This window comes from Salarias fasciatus (assembly GCF_902148845.1).
Source record: "Salarias fasciatus chromosome 7 unlocalized genomic scaffold, fSalaFa1.1 super_scaffold_4, whole genome shotgun sequence".
Lineage (NCBI taxonomy): Eukaryota > Metazoa > Chordata > Actinopteri > Blenniiformes > Blenniidae > Salarias > Salarias fasciatus.
The window spans coordinates 7,114,364-7,131,128 of NW_021941229.1; the positions used below are offsets into that span (position 1 = coordinate 7,114,364).

Sequence of the window (16,765 nt, forward strand, 5' to 3'; positions counted from 1 at the left end):
TATGCCCTTTTCTGGTACGTATATTGTGCTTTGTGTGTAGATTTTATTATATGTGGTATAATATGAAGTTGAATAACAACAAACCAGCCATAAAATTTGAACACTGTACATGTTCCCTTAGAAAACAATTGCAAATACATACAATACACAACAAAAGAACAAGAAACCTCCATTTGTAATTAACTTTCATTTATTTGTAGAACCAGTGACTGATGTCCCCGCGACCCTGAGAAGGACCAAGCAGGTTAGATAATGGATGGATGAATGGATGGAACATCAAGCAATAGCTCAGGTCCACAGTTCAGGTGTGCAGGTGAAAGCAGAAGCTCTTTATTCTGAGATGAGGGAGGGCAGGCTTTGAAGCACACTGGTCCAGAAATGTACGTAACGCAGCCTCTGCTGCTGCCTGACAGAGTTTATGTCTGTATTATGATTGAGTTCCAGAAACTGGTGTGTATTGTTGTTGAATTTGGGCCAAGCGACAGGCACTTTCAGGTCTCCACTGTTGGGGTCCCTGTAGACAGAGGATGGGGAAAGTGAAATGATAAACTTTAAAATGACCCAGGGTTAGTTTCAGGTTAAGTTTTGATTTTTGTTTGCTTATTCATACCCAGTTTTGGCAAAGTTGGTCCAGTAGGCGATCATGTAGCCTGAGATGTCGCGATGGCTAGGCCAGTATCCCAGTGGTGTGGAGAAAGGCTTTCCGAACACATACTGCAAGTCATCAGTGTGATCGGCTCCCATCCAGCTGGGATAAGGCGTGAGAAGACCACCCATACGGTTGGGCTCAGAAAAGAGATATGAGTATGTGCGTCCAGTTCTGCAATGTGACATGAAAAAACATATGTAAAAATGAATGAAAAAGCACTCAATACCTTCAAACTAATCAAACCTAAAGTAGACAGTATTGTGAAACCCAGCAGATATCTTCATCTTCAAACAGGATCCTATGATTGTAATTGGATGACCTTATTCAAAGTCCTCATGTTTTATTTGTTTGGAAGAAAGGATGAAAACTTCAACGGAAACTCATTTTAGGCAGCTAAATACAGACATAAAGACACACTGAATGTTGATTCCACTTAAACTTTTGACATTACCCAATGTCGATTTGGAGTTAACCTTCCATCCATCTATTATCTTGTTATCCAGGGCCGGGTCACAGTAGCAGCCTAAGCAGGGATGCCCACACTTCCCTGTCCCCACACACTTCCTCCAGCTCTACTGGGAGGATCCTGAGGTGTTACCAGGCCAGCAGAGAGACAAAGTCTGTCCAACATGTGATACGTCTTTCCTGGGGCATCCCCCGGGCCTCCTCCCAGCAGGACATGCCTGGAAAGCCTCCCTTGGAACATGTTCAGAAGGCTTCCAGAACAGAAGCTTCCTCAGCTGGCTCTTTAATGTGGAGGAGTAGCAGCTCTACTCCGAGGTCCTCCCTGGTGACTGAGCTTCTCACTCTGTCTCAAAGGGAGTGCCCAGCCACCCTGCAGAGAGAGCTTATTTCGACGACTTGTGTCTGGGATCTTGTCCTTTTCGTCATGACCCAACGCTCATTACCATAGGTGAGGGTGGGGACAGAGACTGACTGTAAAATCGAGAGATTTACCTTTCACCTTAGCTCCCTCTTTACCATGATGGACCAGTACAACGACCGCATCACTGCCGAAGCTGCATCGATCCATCTGTCAATCCATTCTTCCCGAACTCCTGAACAAGACCCTCAGATGCTTGGGATACTTAAGAGGAGATACTCCTCCACTTGGGGCAGGGTCTCTCCACTGACCAGAGAGGGCAGACCACCTTCTTCCGGTCAGGACCATGGCCTCAGATTTGAAAGACATCATCTTTAGGTCCAGGTTCGATGTAGTCCGCAGGACAACTTCATCTGCAACAGGCAGAGATGAAATTCTGTGGTCCCCAAACTGGACCTTTCTGCCCCCTGGCGGCACCTAGGAATTCTGGCAATGAAAATTATGAACAGAACCAGGGACAACAGGCAGCCTTGCCAGAGTCCAACATGCATCGGGAACAGGTCTGACTTACTGCCTGCAATGCGGACCAGACTCCTACTTCAGGCACACAGAGACTGGACAGCCCTTAACAAGGGGCCCCAGACTCTGTACTCCTAAATGCCTTCTCCAAATCCTAAAAGAACACATGTGGACTGCGTCACCAAACTCTCACGAACCCTCGAGCACCCTATGGAGAGTGTGGAGCTGGTCCAGTGTTACATGACCAGGACGAACACTGCATTGTTCCTCCTGGAGCTGAGGTTCAGCGATCCGCCGAATCCTTCTCTCCAGTGCCCTGGAATGGATTTTCCTAGGGATGCTGAGGAGTGTGATCCCCCTTATAGTTGAGTAGAGACAAAAGGTACTCAGACTGAATCTCATCCACCCCCAGTGCCTTGCCAGTGAGGAGCTTAGGTGATGGAAGAATCTACCTCTGAGACCTCAGCCTTCGCTTCTTCCATGGAAGATGTAGTGATGGAATTGAGGAGGTCCTCAAAGTATTCCTTCCACCATCCAATAATATCCCCAGTTGTGGTCAGCAGATCCCCACCTCTATATTAAACAGCATTGATGGAAACCTGTCACCTCCTGAGGTGCTGGACAGTTTGCCAGAAGTTTTTTGCTCCACAACCACTCAGACCATGGCCTGCCAGTAACCTTCAACTGTTTGAGGAGTTCCATGAGCCAACAAGGCTCGATAGGACTCCTTCTTCAGCTTGCCGGCAGTCCTTACTTCCGGTGTCCTCTTAAGGGTTCAGGGGTTGTCACAACGGAAGGCACCAGATTCCTTGCGGCCACAGTTCTGAGCAGCTGATACAACAATGGAGGTGGAGAACATGACGCACACAGACTCAAGGTCCCGAGCCTTTCTCAGGATCTGGGAGAAGCTCTCCCAGAGGAGGGAGTTGAACAACCATGCTGACAGAGGGTTCCACCAGAAGTTCCCAACAAACCCTCACAACATGTTTGGGTTTGCCAAGTCTGTCCGGTTTTCTCCTCCACCAACTGATCCAACTCACCACCACGTAGTGGTTGATCGACAGTTTTGCTCCTCTCTTCACCCAAGTGTCCAAGACAGGTAACTGGAGGTCAGATGACCTTGCCTTTTGTGTGGTGCTTGCATGAAAAATAAAACGAAGTGGAGCGGGCATGCTGCAAAGCGCGAGCCGCGCCGTTGTATTTTTCACTGTTTTTCACGCAAGCCGCGAGCGCCGAGAGCGCCATTTGTCAAGCTGGATCAATCAGATCGGACCAGACAGGAAGTCGGAAACATAAAAGGCAAGAGAATCCGGTCAATTTTCAAAATAAAATAAATTAAATGATGATTAGTTACGGTGTTGCTCGTCCGTCTATAATTTCTCACTTGGGTCTAATCATAAGAGAGATGGACACACACACAAACAGACATATGCACGTACGGATATGTCAATAAAGTTAAACGTGGCCTATTTTGTCACAATTTTGTTGGGGTAGGGGGAATTAAATTTTTTTCTTCCTCCAAAGGGGGGAATGACAGAAAAAGTTTAAGAACCACTGCCTTAGTGGGTGGTGAGCCCACCAGATGTCTGGCCCACGTCGTCCATTTGGGCTGAGCCCGGCCGGGCTCTGTGGGCAAAGGTCTGGCTACCAGGCACTCGGAGCCAGCCTTTCCTTCTTTATTTTGTAGCTTTGCTCACAAACAGTTGTAAGTGAAGGTAGAACTGGAAGAAGGGCTGAACTTTGTTCCCATTGTGTGACAAGTCTTCAACAGAATCACCTTCAACACAACATTTTCGACTTACGTGGCTGCTGCAGCGTGAAGATAAAGAGCAGTCTGAGTAGGAACCAGAAAGATGTAGTCTGTTCCAATGGCCACAACAGTTTTCTTGATGGTCTCCCTGCTGGGTTTGTTTCCCCAGTATGAAGTGTAGGTAGAGTACGCCTCAGCGACACCAGCACTGCCCTTTTCCTTTGTGTAGGAAGCCAACAGTCTCTTCACGTCCTCACTACAACAATCAGAACATCAAGGTTTCAGTGAAACAAAATCTTATGGACAATACTATTGGACCTTAAAGCTCTTGTCCGGAGTTTCCGTTCGTTTTCAGTGTATGTATCATTTTTTAACAGAGCTAAATGTGTTAGTCTGGTTTGATACTATAATGATGGCATAAAGCAAGAGAAACATTTATTTATGAGCTTCGCCTTTCTCTCATAGACCCCCATGTTATCCGTAAAAGCGCCGGTCAGCCTTCAGCCAATAGATTTCGAGCTTCCGCTTTGTCATGCTGTCAGTCAACATGTGCACGCAGCCAGAGAGGACGGCCGCTCGCCCAGGCAGAGGTGAGTTAGCCATGCAGCAGCCGTCCCGCTTACCATTGATATACCCATTGTCTGCTAAACATCCACCGTAAACAACTAAACATGTCGGATGCTTGCGGACTCGGAGGCACTCATTTTCACCCCACGGGTAATGCGCGTGCACAATTAAAGGGGCGTGGCTTGGTAGCTCACGAAAGCAGAGGGAGGGCGGAACTTCGAGACATTGGATTAAAAAAACCTCTCATTCTTTCAAAACTCCGGACACAAGCTTTAAATTTAATTTTAATTCAGGTTTGGAAATGTGCTCTTATATCTTATTGCATCACACTAACCTTTCAGAAAGTCCCGAAAGCATAAAATATGTGTAAATTAAAACTAAACCAAACTGTACCGCTGAAGGATATTCTGTATATTTCCATCTGTTGATTTGTTTAAAGTTAAATTATTACATCCTAATTATACAGAAAACTCTATTGCAAAGTCGAATAACACTGATCAAAAACATTTCACAATTTTTGATTACTAAATTCCCTTTATGTTCTTTTTCCAAAACATTAGGAGCACTACTTTCCCACAATACAATGTGCTATTTACAATAGATATAAACTAAATATGCCTTTTTGGGTGTTCCCAGAAAAAAACAAAACAAAAACAAACACAAAAAATACTGTCACATGCAATAGTTTGCTTTGTACAGCGCATATCTTCCAGGTCAGTTGATCATATGTTTAACATTTTTTTATGATCAATGCATCAGGTGCGCTAGCTAGGAATAGGAGGGCTTTACTGAAGTTAAGGGGCCAGTGAATAAAGTCTTTATGCAATTATACTACTGATGCAAATCTTAGTTAAATGAACACAATTATTTCTTTCTGATTCTTCGATTTTCTGAAATGCACCATCATTAGTTTAGAGCAGGGGTGTCAAACATAAGGCCCGTGAGCCAAAACTGGCCCACAGTCGTAAAGGAGAAGTGTTTTAGGGATTGTATTGTATTTCTCATCAGAGGGTTTCATTAAAATTGGTTTTATGTTAAATTTTTTTGTCATTTGGTCTTGAGAAAATGCTGACTTCTTCATCAAAGAAAAAAAAACTTCAAAGTGTAAATTTAAATTTCATTGTAGCATTATTTCAAAGTGCCATTCGGCTGTATGTGTACTCTGAAATATACCTCTGATTTAGAAGGAAACATGAAGTGATCCATAATATTCATAAACAACATGTTACCATTCCATTATTAGGTTTCGTCAGGATTTTTTGCCAGGTTTTAATGTGAAGAAGATCTTGCTGAGATAAGGGATTCCTCTGATCCACATATGCTGCTGTGCTCCCAGAATCTCTCTGGAGCACTGCAGGAACCAAATGGTTTGAACTCACGGGTCAGTGTCCAACAGCTGAGAGTTGACAGAGGGAACATCTAAGCTAGTGAAAAGATGTCCGTCCATGTCGTTGGCTCCAGCGATGTAGTCGATCTCCGCCGCGTTGTGGAACAAGTTCTGAGGCTCATCTGGCAGGAAGTCGCCATCGACGGTGGCAGCCAGGGCCAAGTTGTTCACAATGGGATCTGACGAATACAAGCCACAGTTTGATAGTCTACTTCATCTGGGAAAAGCTGCACTGACTTTTGGAATCCGTGTTCCAAAGAAGGAATGTTTTCAAATTTCACAAGTAATGTTGTACTTTATTTTATTTCTGTAAAAACTGATTTGACTGGTTCAAGGAACATAAGTCCATCTTTTTTTTTTGTTGCAAAAATATTTGCTGAACACTTGATTGCATTTTAACAAAATGATATTTGGAGTTGATAGTAAAAAAAATTACAACAACACCCTCAAGATTAAGACTTCGTAATGTACAAATACAAAAATGTCAAGCTAAAATAATGAGAATACACACTTTTTCTTTAATGCAGTTCATTTTCCAAACTGAGGTCACTGGTTGCAGTGCTTGGAATGACTCAACCAAAGCATCAATGAGAACCTTTGGGCCTTTCATATTCGCATTATCCAGTAAAAAGCTTTTGTAGTTACAATGTATGGCTCTTCCATCTGAGGGCACAGTTGATGTTTCACCGTGACATTACTGCCTGTTTGCATGAAATATCCTCACATCTACTCCCAGTCAGAGACATCAGGAGGAGAAGCACAGCATCACAATCATACAAATTAATTCTGTAACTGTTGGTGTGATCATAGGGACACTTTTCAAAACACTTTTCTATCACAATGCATCACAATGAATGAAGTCAAGATGGTACAAATCATGAATGCAGGGTGTTCGGAGCGCTTACGATCTGGGGAACCAAACAATTTGACAGTGGTTGCCATTGTCAGGATCACTGGATCAGTCATCTTCAAACAGGATGCCATTCTGCTATCGGTGGGGCAGTTGACCTTGAGAGCAACCTGAGGGGTTGGAGCAAATCATATGTAGTCGCTCCAAAGGTCTGTAACTGGATGTCCAACTTTAAATTTCTTCTAGGTATTTCCCATAAGGTTAAGTGAGAAAATCAAAGAATCTGATGTGTACCTCCTCTGCATACTTGCGGGGGTTTTTGTTGACTGCCCACGGACAGAGGGCGACACCACTCTGGGAGATGGCTCTCTTGATTATTCCTTTGTTATGAGGGGTGAGAGTCTGTTGGAAAGCAAAAAAAAAAAAATCATGAATGAACTACTAAATTCACCCAAATCCCCCGAAGAGGATTCACAGGATGAATGAAGCATCTTCAAAAAGTGTGTTGAAACAAGTGATTATGTACAGACATATGTTCTGAAAGCATGTCTTGTGATAGGGTTTTGGAATGATTGAATGTCTCTGGGAAGCAATCAATTTGCTCTGCAAAATGTGCTGGAGTTTTTGGTGCCAGAGAAACAGGAAATAGTTGTTTGATGTGTATACCTAACTGATAACTGACAGTTCTGCCAAGGTCAAAGGCATCCTGGTTGTTTCCAGAAAGCCTTAAGAAATGTTTATTCTATGCATAACATAAAAATGAAAAAGCTCCTTACCTGGAAGCTAACACTCGCTCCACCTGCAGACTCTCCGAAGATGGTGATGTTGTCAGGATTTCCTCCAAATGCACGGATGTTCCTGTGAACCCAGGCAATGGCAGCTTGCTGGTCCCACAGACCATAATTTCCTGACAAGGCAACATCATTCAAATCAGTTGAATGTCTCTGTTTTTAAAACTGGCTGTTGGTATCTGTCACATACCGGGCATGTCAGAGTCTCCTGTACTCAGGAAGCCCATAGGTCCCACACGGTAGCCCAGTGTCACCACGATAACGTCTCCTCTGTCTGCAATCTCCTGCCCGTCATATAGATAGTTATCCCAGAAGTTGGCACCCATTGAGCCTCCAACCAGGAAGCCGCCTCCATAGATCCAGACCATGACGGGCAGATTGGTGGACACTGCAAGATGAGAGAGGAGTTGTAGTGTTGATTTTATTTAGATGCCACTTTACAGGCTTGTGCAGGTCTTCACCTGAACTGCCATGAGGAACCCAGATGTTGAGGTAGAGACAGTCTTCACTGCCCATGGTGTCCGTCTGGAGAGGGTTCAACTGAAGGCATCTCTTCCTGTACTCTGTAGTCTTCAAAATACCTGATCAAACACAGACATGTCAGATCATCAAAACCTTCCGAAGGAGGGAATGAACTCAGCATGTGGCTGAAAATGCTAAATCCATTAGAGGCTTAATCTACACACCTTCCCAGCCAGGGTGACTCTGAGGTTTCTGGAATCTCACGGGAATGTCAGCAAAGGGAATCCCCCTGAAGCGATCCATGTGACGACGGAACCCAAGACGAAGGTTCTCGCCCTGCACCATCCCTCCCTCTGTGGTCACCACCCCGAGCTGCAGACAGGAACCACAAGACAAGGCAGCAGATGGAGGTCACCCTGCACTGACAGTTATCAACTGAAGTCCATTTTGATCACAGTGGTTCAGATTTAGGCACTTACAGAGGTCGCAGAGACCGTCTCCAGGAAAACAGCAACAGCAATAGCAACCAAAATCTCCAGCTTCGCCATCCTGACTGACCAAACTGTGGGTACCAGGTGACCACAAGACACACTTTTATTCAGGAGGCTCCGCCCCAAGACATCATCTGACCCCTCTGCAGGCTGTGGGTCTGCAGGTTCATAGATAAGATATCATATTTAACTACCTCATGCTGAATGTGTCCAGACTGATCCAAGTTTTTGTGTTGTCTTTTTTCGGCTTCAGAACCTCATTTGACACTGCTGCTAGTTTTTTTTCTTGACCTGAAATTCACAGTCCACCATTGTTGTGCTTGACTACGCAACATATTTGTCATATTAAAATTCCACCATAAATCTTCTTTATGGAAGACAGATTTTTTTTGTTTTGTTTGTTTTTCTGCTTGTGCTTGTTTATCAGGAAGCCAGCCTCTTCTGAGTTTGCACAGCCGTTGGCCCGGTTTCCAAGTCGCACTGCTGCATCCAAAAAGAAAGATATCTACGGTCATAGTATTTTGAATTCACTTACACTCCTACTTGTTTATAAAGCTGAGGTTGTGTTAGAAAACACACACACCTCCCAGGTCATTTCAATGTAATCTTTTTGTTCTTAAGAGTCAGAATAATAACTTTTTGTTTAATGCAACAAAGTGTTTGAAGGAGCTCACAAGAAATTGTAGAATGGTTCAAAGTCATGTTCTTTTAAGAACAAAAGCAAAAAAATGTTAAAAAAAAAATCTGCTGCATTTCAGGAATGGTTTTTCTTTTCTTTTTCTTTTCAGAGTTGTTATCCTCATTTGTAGTTATTTTTCTGTATTTGTTGCTGTCAAACAAATGAGATCACCTTGTCGTATCACAAAATTTCAATAAATCACAGTGAAAAGCACCATTTCAAATTGACTGTGTCCAGTTACTGGTCATGGTTGCACACAACACAGGTACTGAAGGTAGTTAACAGTGAGATAGTGAATGTGATGGCCTTAGGCTGACTTGTGACATTCTGCTTTCCTCTTTTGCTTGCTCTGTATTTCTGCTGCAGGTAGCGGTGGGTGGAGCTTACCTGGGAATTGGGAATATAAGGTGAGCTGCACTGCATTCTCTGACCTGCAGACTGGCTTCTCTTTGGTTGTGTATTTTGTGTTGCAGCACTCATGCATCTTCATACTCACACACTCACACACTTGACACTGCTTATACATTAAGGCTTACATTTACTGATCCTCAATTCATATTAATTTGTTGGTTTAATTAAAGTTTGTTAATCACTGCAGATGATGTGTGGTCTCCTTCTGTTGTCACACACTTTTGAGCCAGATTGTGACAAATGGGGGCTCATCCATTCCTCAGGTGACTTTCTGTTGTGGTTTAAGAAACTTGATTGTCTGCTGTGAGTTGAGACTGGTACCCCTTGTTTCCACCTCCATTTTGGCACTCCAGTGCATTTGTGAGAGTTTGGATTTGTCCTTGGAGGATAGAGAGTTATTTCTAACAGTGACTTTGTTAGTCTGGGTTTGGAATGTGTCAGGTATTAGATTTGGGAGGCCTTGTAGTCTGTATGGTGATTTTAGTTGTGAATACAGTCAGTTCAGTCGGTTCAGTTGGAGATGTATTTTAGATTGTTTGAGCAATTGTCTTGGGAGCACCTCCCTGGAAGTCGAAGGGGGTCGCTGTATATACTGTACAGTTGCCTTTTCTGCTCTAGCGAGTTTGAGTGCATAAGTACCCACTGTTTACCCATGTCTCCACAATACCGGTATGGGTCAGATCAAGTTGGTGTGTGTTTCCACTGACCATGGTACAGCAAGAAGCGTTTCCGCCCGTGACCACCCGAGAACATTTTTTGCTACCGTTCTGTATGCCATACCTGGAGCCATTCCCAGATACGATAGGGAGGGCCTTCAGAATTTTCACATCTTCATTTGGTTCAGGCTGTGTAATAATGGGACAACACACCAGTCAAATTTGATTTGTAACTGCAGATAGTATTTCTACATTTGTAAAAGAACAACAAACCACAATAGATTTATGTAAATCGGTGTCTGTACTTCCATTGAAAAGCTGCGTTTGAATGATCAGGGCTCTATGGCTGATTCTCTGCCGTGTCATGTAATGCACTTTGCACCAATACAGTTCCTTCTTTCTGTCTGATGATGTCATTTAGAACGTTCCTGACTGAGGAGTTGGCAACAATGTATTGGTTTTAAATGATGTACCGTAATCTCCTTTGACCTAGGTATATAATGAACAGCTATGCAAATTAGATGATGACATCATGTCGAACTTTTTTGGCTGAAGAGTTGGCAACAGTATCAGTTTTAAAGCAGGACTATGCTACTTTTGCTCTTGCGCACCCCCTGCTGGTCTCCTGTGAAAGATCACTGTCGTAAACGGTCTCCGCGTCACCCCCTCCCCCCGCCACCCCCCACCCCCAGCCCAGACCCCGCGTGCAGAGAGCGTCCCACTCCCATTTCCTTTTTTTCTGCTCATCAGACAAAGGTTTTTTTCTGTCATTTTGGTTCTGCCACCCGTGAGCGCCTAACACCGAGCGCCCACATACTGCGCAGATCTGCTGTACGCTCGACGCAGGGCGTGCTCTGCCTGCCACTTCATTGACTTCAATGCGTAAGTACTGCGTGAGGGCTGCGACCTGTGCAGCGCAGCTGTTTTGCAGTACTATGTGGGTGCCGACCCTGAGGGTGGCGTTTCTAACGCTAGGGAGGGTTTCATGTTTGTTTAAAGCGCTTTTATACTTGTACTGTTGTATGAGTGCCATAAAGCAGGTTTGTTCTCGCAAGATTTACTCGGGCCCAATCCTGTGAAAGTTACAAGTGCTGCTTTCAGGACAGAGACCCCGGGGGGAGTGGAGGGACCAGCGATTCACTGCACCACATGCTGTCATGAACCCGGTTCTTAAAAAGCCAAACTCTGATCCTGTGGAGACAAAAAATTGCAGACCCACATCAAAACTCCCCTTTATGCCAAAAATCTTGGAAAAAGTGGTGGCTAACCAGCTAATTTAATTTTTGGAGCAACGCAATCTATACGATAAATATCAAAAAGCATTAAGAGAAATTCACTCCACTTAAACTGCTCTTTTGAGAGTTTCCAGTGACATTATGAAGGCTGAAGACACAGTGCTGATCTTACTGGACTTGTCCTCTGCATTGGACACTGTAGATCACTCTGTTCCAGCTGAACGGCTGGAATCTGAGATGGGGTTTTCACTGTCTGTCCTCCCGTGGTTCTCCTCATGTATAAAAGGAAGAACTTTTAAAGTTGAGATCAACAATGTGATGTTTAACGTGTCAAATTTGTCCTGTGGAGTTGCTCAAGGTTCTGTTTTAGGCCCTCTGGTGCTGTTGTACTTGATGCCTCTTGGTCAGCTGATTTGCAGTTTCAAAAATGTGTCATCAATTTTATGCTGATGACATACTTATTGTTGTTGCAACCAGAGGGAAGCTTAAATTAAAGCCGCAAGCGGCATTGGTCGGGACCGAGCCTCCTTGCCGGACCACGACTGAGACGTCCACCCACTAACATGAAGCTGTTAGAATCTGCCTTCCATTAATACAGAGTTGTTAGCATGTCCCATCCACTAACATGCAGTTGTTAGCTTCTGTCATCCACTAACGTGTAGCTCTTAGCATCTGTCATCCACTAACATGGAGTTGCTAGCATGTCCCATTCACTAACATAGAGCTGTTAGCATCTCCCATCCACTAACATGGAGTAGATAGCATCTCCCATCCACTAACATTGAGTAGTTAGCATCTCCCATCCACTAACATGGAGTAGTTAGCATGTCCCATCCACTCACATGGAGTCGTTAGCAACGGTCATCCACTAACATGGAGTAGTTAGCATCTCCCATCCACTAACAAGGAGTTGTTAGCATCTCCCATCCACTAACAAAAGAGTAGTTAGCATCTCACATCCACTAACATGGAATTGTTAGCATCTCCCATCCATTAACATGGAGTAGTTAGCATCTCCCATCCACTAACATGTAGGTGTTAGCATCTCCCATCCACTAACATGGAGCTGTTAGCATCTCCCATCCACTAACATGTAGGTGTTAGCATCTCCCATCCACTAACATGGAGCTGTTAGCATCTCCCAATCACTCACATGGAGTTCTTAGCATCTCCCATCCACTAACATGGAGCTGTTAGCATCTGTCATCCACTAAGATGGAGTTGTTAGCATGTCCCATCCACTAACATGGAGTTGTTAGCATGTCCCATCCACTAACATGGAGTAGCTAGCATCTCCCATCCACTAACATGTAGGTGTTAGCATCTCCCATCCACTAACATGTAGGTGTTAGCATCTCCCATCCACTAACATGCAGGTGTTAGCATCTCCCATCCACTAACATGGAGCTGTTAGCATCTCCCATCCACTAACATGGAGTTGTTAGCATCTCCCATCCACTCACATGGAGTTCTTAGCATCTCCCATCCACTAACATGGAGCTGTTAGCATCTGTCATCCACTAAGATGGAGTTGTTAGCATGTCCCATCCACTAACATGGAGTTGTTAGCATGTCCCATCCACTAACATGGAGTAGCTAGCATCTCCCATCCACTAACATGGAGTAGTTAGCATCTCCCATCCACTAACATGGAGTAGCTAGCATCTCCCATCCAGTAACATGGAGTTGTCAGCATGTTCCATCCACTATCATGGAGTTGTTAGTTTCTCCCATCAGCTTTTGAGAGTCACTATGAAGGCAATCAGTGGCAGAGTTTGATTGACAGCTGCTGTCAGCTGTGTAACTGCAATGCATGCCCATATATGGTGATGTGAGTTAGAGTGGAGAGAGGAGAAAATAAAAGTCTTTTTTGGGGAAACAACTGCTCCTTGTTCGTTTGCTGTTTGGCATAACTGAACAAAAAATATCACGTTTGATAGGAAAATTTGTTGTCTTTCAGTTGGTGAGGCTTTCAGAGCAGTCAGACTTTTCGTTTGGACCTCAGAGGCCTCAGTTTGTGAGAAGCGCGAGATTTTTCCCCATCCGGCTCCATTATAACTGACAGGGAAAAAAATGCAGAGCGCACACCAACTTATACCTGTGAAAACGTACATAAATCATGACATTTTCCCCACTTATGTTACATCATCTTGTTCGGGAGAATCTGGTGAGACTTTCCGTGTGCTCGGTTTGTTGATAGGAGTCACGGTTTAGTCGCAGTCGCCACTTGTTCGAGGTGCTGAAAAAAGGCGACTTTTTTTCTTTTTTCCCCATTATAACGGATGAGGGCCGGAGCAAGGCAGGATTTCAGACTTCCAACTTTGAATGGTAATAAAATCTACACCGTTAGACTTTTGACAAAGTTGTTCACAACTTTTGTAGAGAAATTTGTCCTCTTTCACGTCGCGTGACTCTTATGTCTGTACGACAAACGGTCTCGGAGGAGATAATTTTTTCGTGAGGAGTGATTTTGATCAAAATTTTCCTTTGAAAGGGAAATAGCGGACTTCCTGTTGGATTTAGGTCAGGGGTGTCAGTGCGTGAAATGTAGATATCGATGAGACGAACGCGTCAACGTAGGTTTGATCTCTCTGCGACATTCCTGCGGGCCGTGGCGCCTATTTTACTGTTTCTAGGTGGCGCTAGAGAGCAGATGAGGTCAATTTTTCCATTTTATAAAATTTTTCGCCGGTCATGATGTGCGTGCCAAATTTGGTGAGTTTTCGTGCATGTTTAGGGGGTCAAATTTGCGTTTACTTGGTAGGTCAGTATAATAATGAAGAAGAACGAGAAACACACGAATAACAATAGAGACCTTGCCCTCCGGGGCTCGGTCCCTAAAAAAAACACACACAGTTACTGAGTGTAGGTCAAGCAGTGTTGCATCTCGTGAAGGAGACGTTTTCATGTAAAACTTTTACATTCAAATTGCTGTCTCTGACTGTGTTTTACGTGAGCTCAGCATGAAATAAAACATCAACAAAATCAGAAATTCAGCTTGACCATAGAGTCTCATGCAGCCTTTTAGTCAGGGCCAGGTGAGGCATTCAGAGACAGGACTGTCAGAAAGATGAAGAGCAACTTCAGATTCTTGAGATGAGGAAAGAATCATTTCCATATCCATGAAGGACTGTGTAGAGAGACTGTTGAGGAAAAAGTATGGGGAAGTCATTAGGCCAACCTCATCACATGTTTATGTTGGTTCATAAATGGTGTATATACTGATGTTGATCTATTGATGTTGACTCTCTGAACCTGTTGGCTATTTCTCAATAGACCTTTGAGGGTTATTAGTTGTTGATAGAGTTGATTCATCCTGCCACCTGGTGAACAGGTGACACCATTACAGGCTGTGTAACTATTACTTTTTTTGTCTCCAGTGTGTCATTGATTGCTTATCTTTGTATCTGTGTGTGTGCTGGCAATGTGCTGTCATCTCTCTACAGTGGAGTTTATTATCACAAGAGGAGCAGGACAAATGTTACCAGCAGGCAGTAGAAGCACAGCTATAATGAGAAGCAGCGTCATGGTTGAGTGGCAATAACCACATATGAACTCTCAGATCACGCATAACTCATAAATGTTCACATGACATCAGTAAAAATGCAAAAAGGTTTTCATCAATTCAGTTAAAAACAGGTTTTCTGTAGAAAAAGAGGGAGGAAAAGAGGCTAAAGGTAAAAGCATTTTTCCATGAATAACTGGATCAGATTGCTCAGTTCAGATTCTGACTGTAAGAAAGATTCAAGTGTTATTTCAAGAAATCAGTGAAAACTATTCAGCACTTGATCTGCTGTGTCTTTTTCCAAAAGGGATCAAGTGAAAGACAAAACAAACATTCTTCTCAACACAGCGCTTCATCCACATTGAAGAAGGTTCTACTATTCTTTATGCTGGAGTGTCTGCATGTAAATGCATGAATGAAATTAAGACTTCAAAGGTGTTTATCTGTTCCTTAAAATCTCGTGAGTGAGGCTCCCCCACGCTCCCAAAAAAAGGCCTCTTTCTTTTCTAAATCATGTCTACACAGTATCGCTCAACAATTTCTTCAGGATCAACCCTCCTCCAGGCTCGTCCTCAGTTTCAGTGGCCCCATTTTGGGGCCACATATCTCCAGTAATGGAGTTTGGTCAGACTTTTGCTCCATGCTGCTCCACTGAGGCCAGTACCTTCTCTGAATAAATAAAACTGCTTTCAGTTTCATCTATTCACTAATCAGATTTTGTTTTTACAAGGTAAGCATGAAGAGCAATAATGTACGTGGAATAGGAGCAATAAGTGGAATTGTTGGGACTTCCAAATGTCTTCACTTAATGTTGCTTGTAATCACACGAAACATTAAAGTGACACTAAGGAACTTTTCAACCTTGATAAAACATTTTGATATCTTTTGTGATGATACATCGACTTACAACTAGTTGAATGACCCCTCTATCACGGGCTGAGGGCGTCAGTATTGCTTTCAATTAGACTAAACAACTGTGAGGAGGGTGGTAGGAACCCTGCACACTAAAAAACTCCAAATGCGTGGATTGCTTTACGCCATCCGTCACATCATGATATAACATTGTTTAGCCACCATTAGATTCATTACCTCGTCGCTATCCGTCCTTCACACAGCCACTGGAAAGAAATGCAGGCGAGTTCAGTCCGACAGCATGCGACCGGGAGCAGCATTTTACGATGCCACGCGCTAGTCCACATGGGAAATGTAGCATTCCTTCAGGCAAAACACTACCGCTTTTGTCCACTGGCGCCGCCAAAATCAATGAAAACTGAAAGTTCCTTAGTGTTGCTTTAACATTTGTTATCCTGTAGGAATGAAGCAGCAGAGTGTCAAAACAAATCCTTGAACTGTCACTCACTGAATCACACTTACTGTTGATGGACCTTTTGTTGGTAAGTGTCATATTTCTAAACTTCCATTAAATTAGACTCTACTGATGTGATTTAGCGCCCCCTTGTGGCTGTCCCTTTCACACCAGTCCACACTAAACATCCTGTCTGTGGTACATCCAGGGCAAAACACTGTGCTGCTACTTATCATGAGGAGGTGATGTGGTGTTAAATAAACCTTGCAGATGAAGTTACACAGTGAAATTCTGTTTCGACTGAAAACCTCAAAGCAAGACATACAGGTTTACATGCTTTGCTTAGTTAGTAAGGAAAGAACCACTTTTTTCAGCAGAACTTCTGATGTAAGTGGGTCTTAACCTTTTATGGGGAACTCACTGGAGTACTTGGACATGGAGAATATCAACAGTTGAGTATTGATCAAGAGTAGTGGAGTAACGCAACACTGAGCCAAGAGATCAGTGCTGCTGTTGCTGCTGCTGCAAAAAAGCATCCTTCCTGCTTCCAAAGTAGCATCGAGCAATACTGCAGAGAAAAAAACATGCACATTGATGACCAGTCATACTGGCTGAGAAAAATTGACATTTGGTTGTTCATTTGATTTTAATGGATTGTGTTCTAATGACCGATTGACTACATCT

At 43.6% G+C, this 16,765-nt stretch overlaps 1 protein-coding gene across 1 annotated transcript; it reads right to left on the reverse strand.

The window, feature by feature from the left end:
• Positions 1-330: 330 nt before the first annotated feature.
• Positions 331-8,346, reverse strand: LOC115383008 (bile salt-activated lipase-like). Its single transcript, XM_030085012.1, has 11 exons — positions 8,278-8,346; positions 8,023-8,170; positions 7,798-7,917; positions 7,527-7,724; positions 7,322-7,452; positions 6,840-6,947; positions 6,601-6,715; positions 5,688-5,874; positions 3,794-3,997; positions 611-820; positions 331-514 (listed from the first exon to the last, which is right to left on the reverse strand). The coding sequence occupies exons 1-11, from the start codon at positions 8,344-8,346 to the stop codon at positions 331-333; spliced, it is 1,674 nt and encodes a 557-aa protein (XP_029940872.1).
• Positions 8,347-16,765: the final 8,419 nt, after the last annotated feature.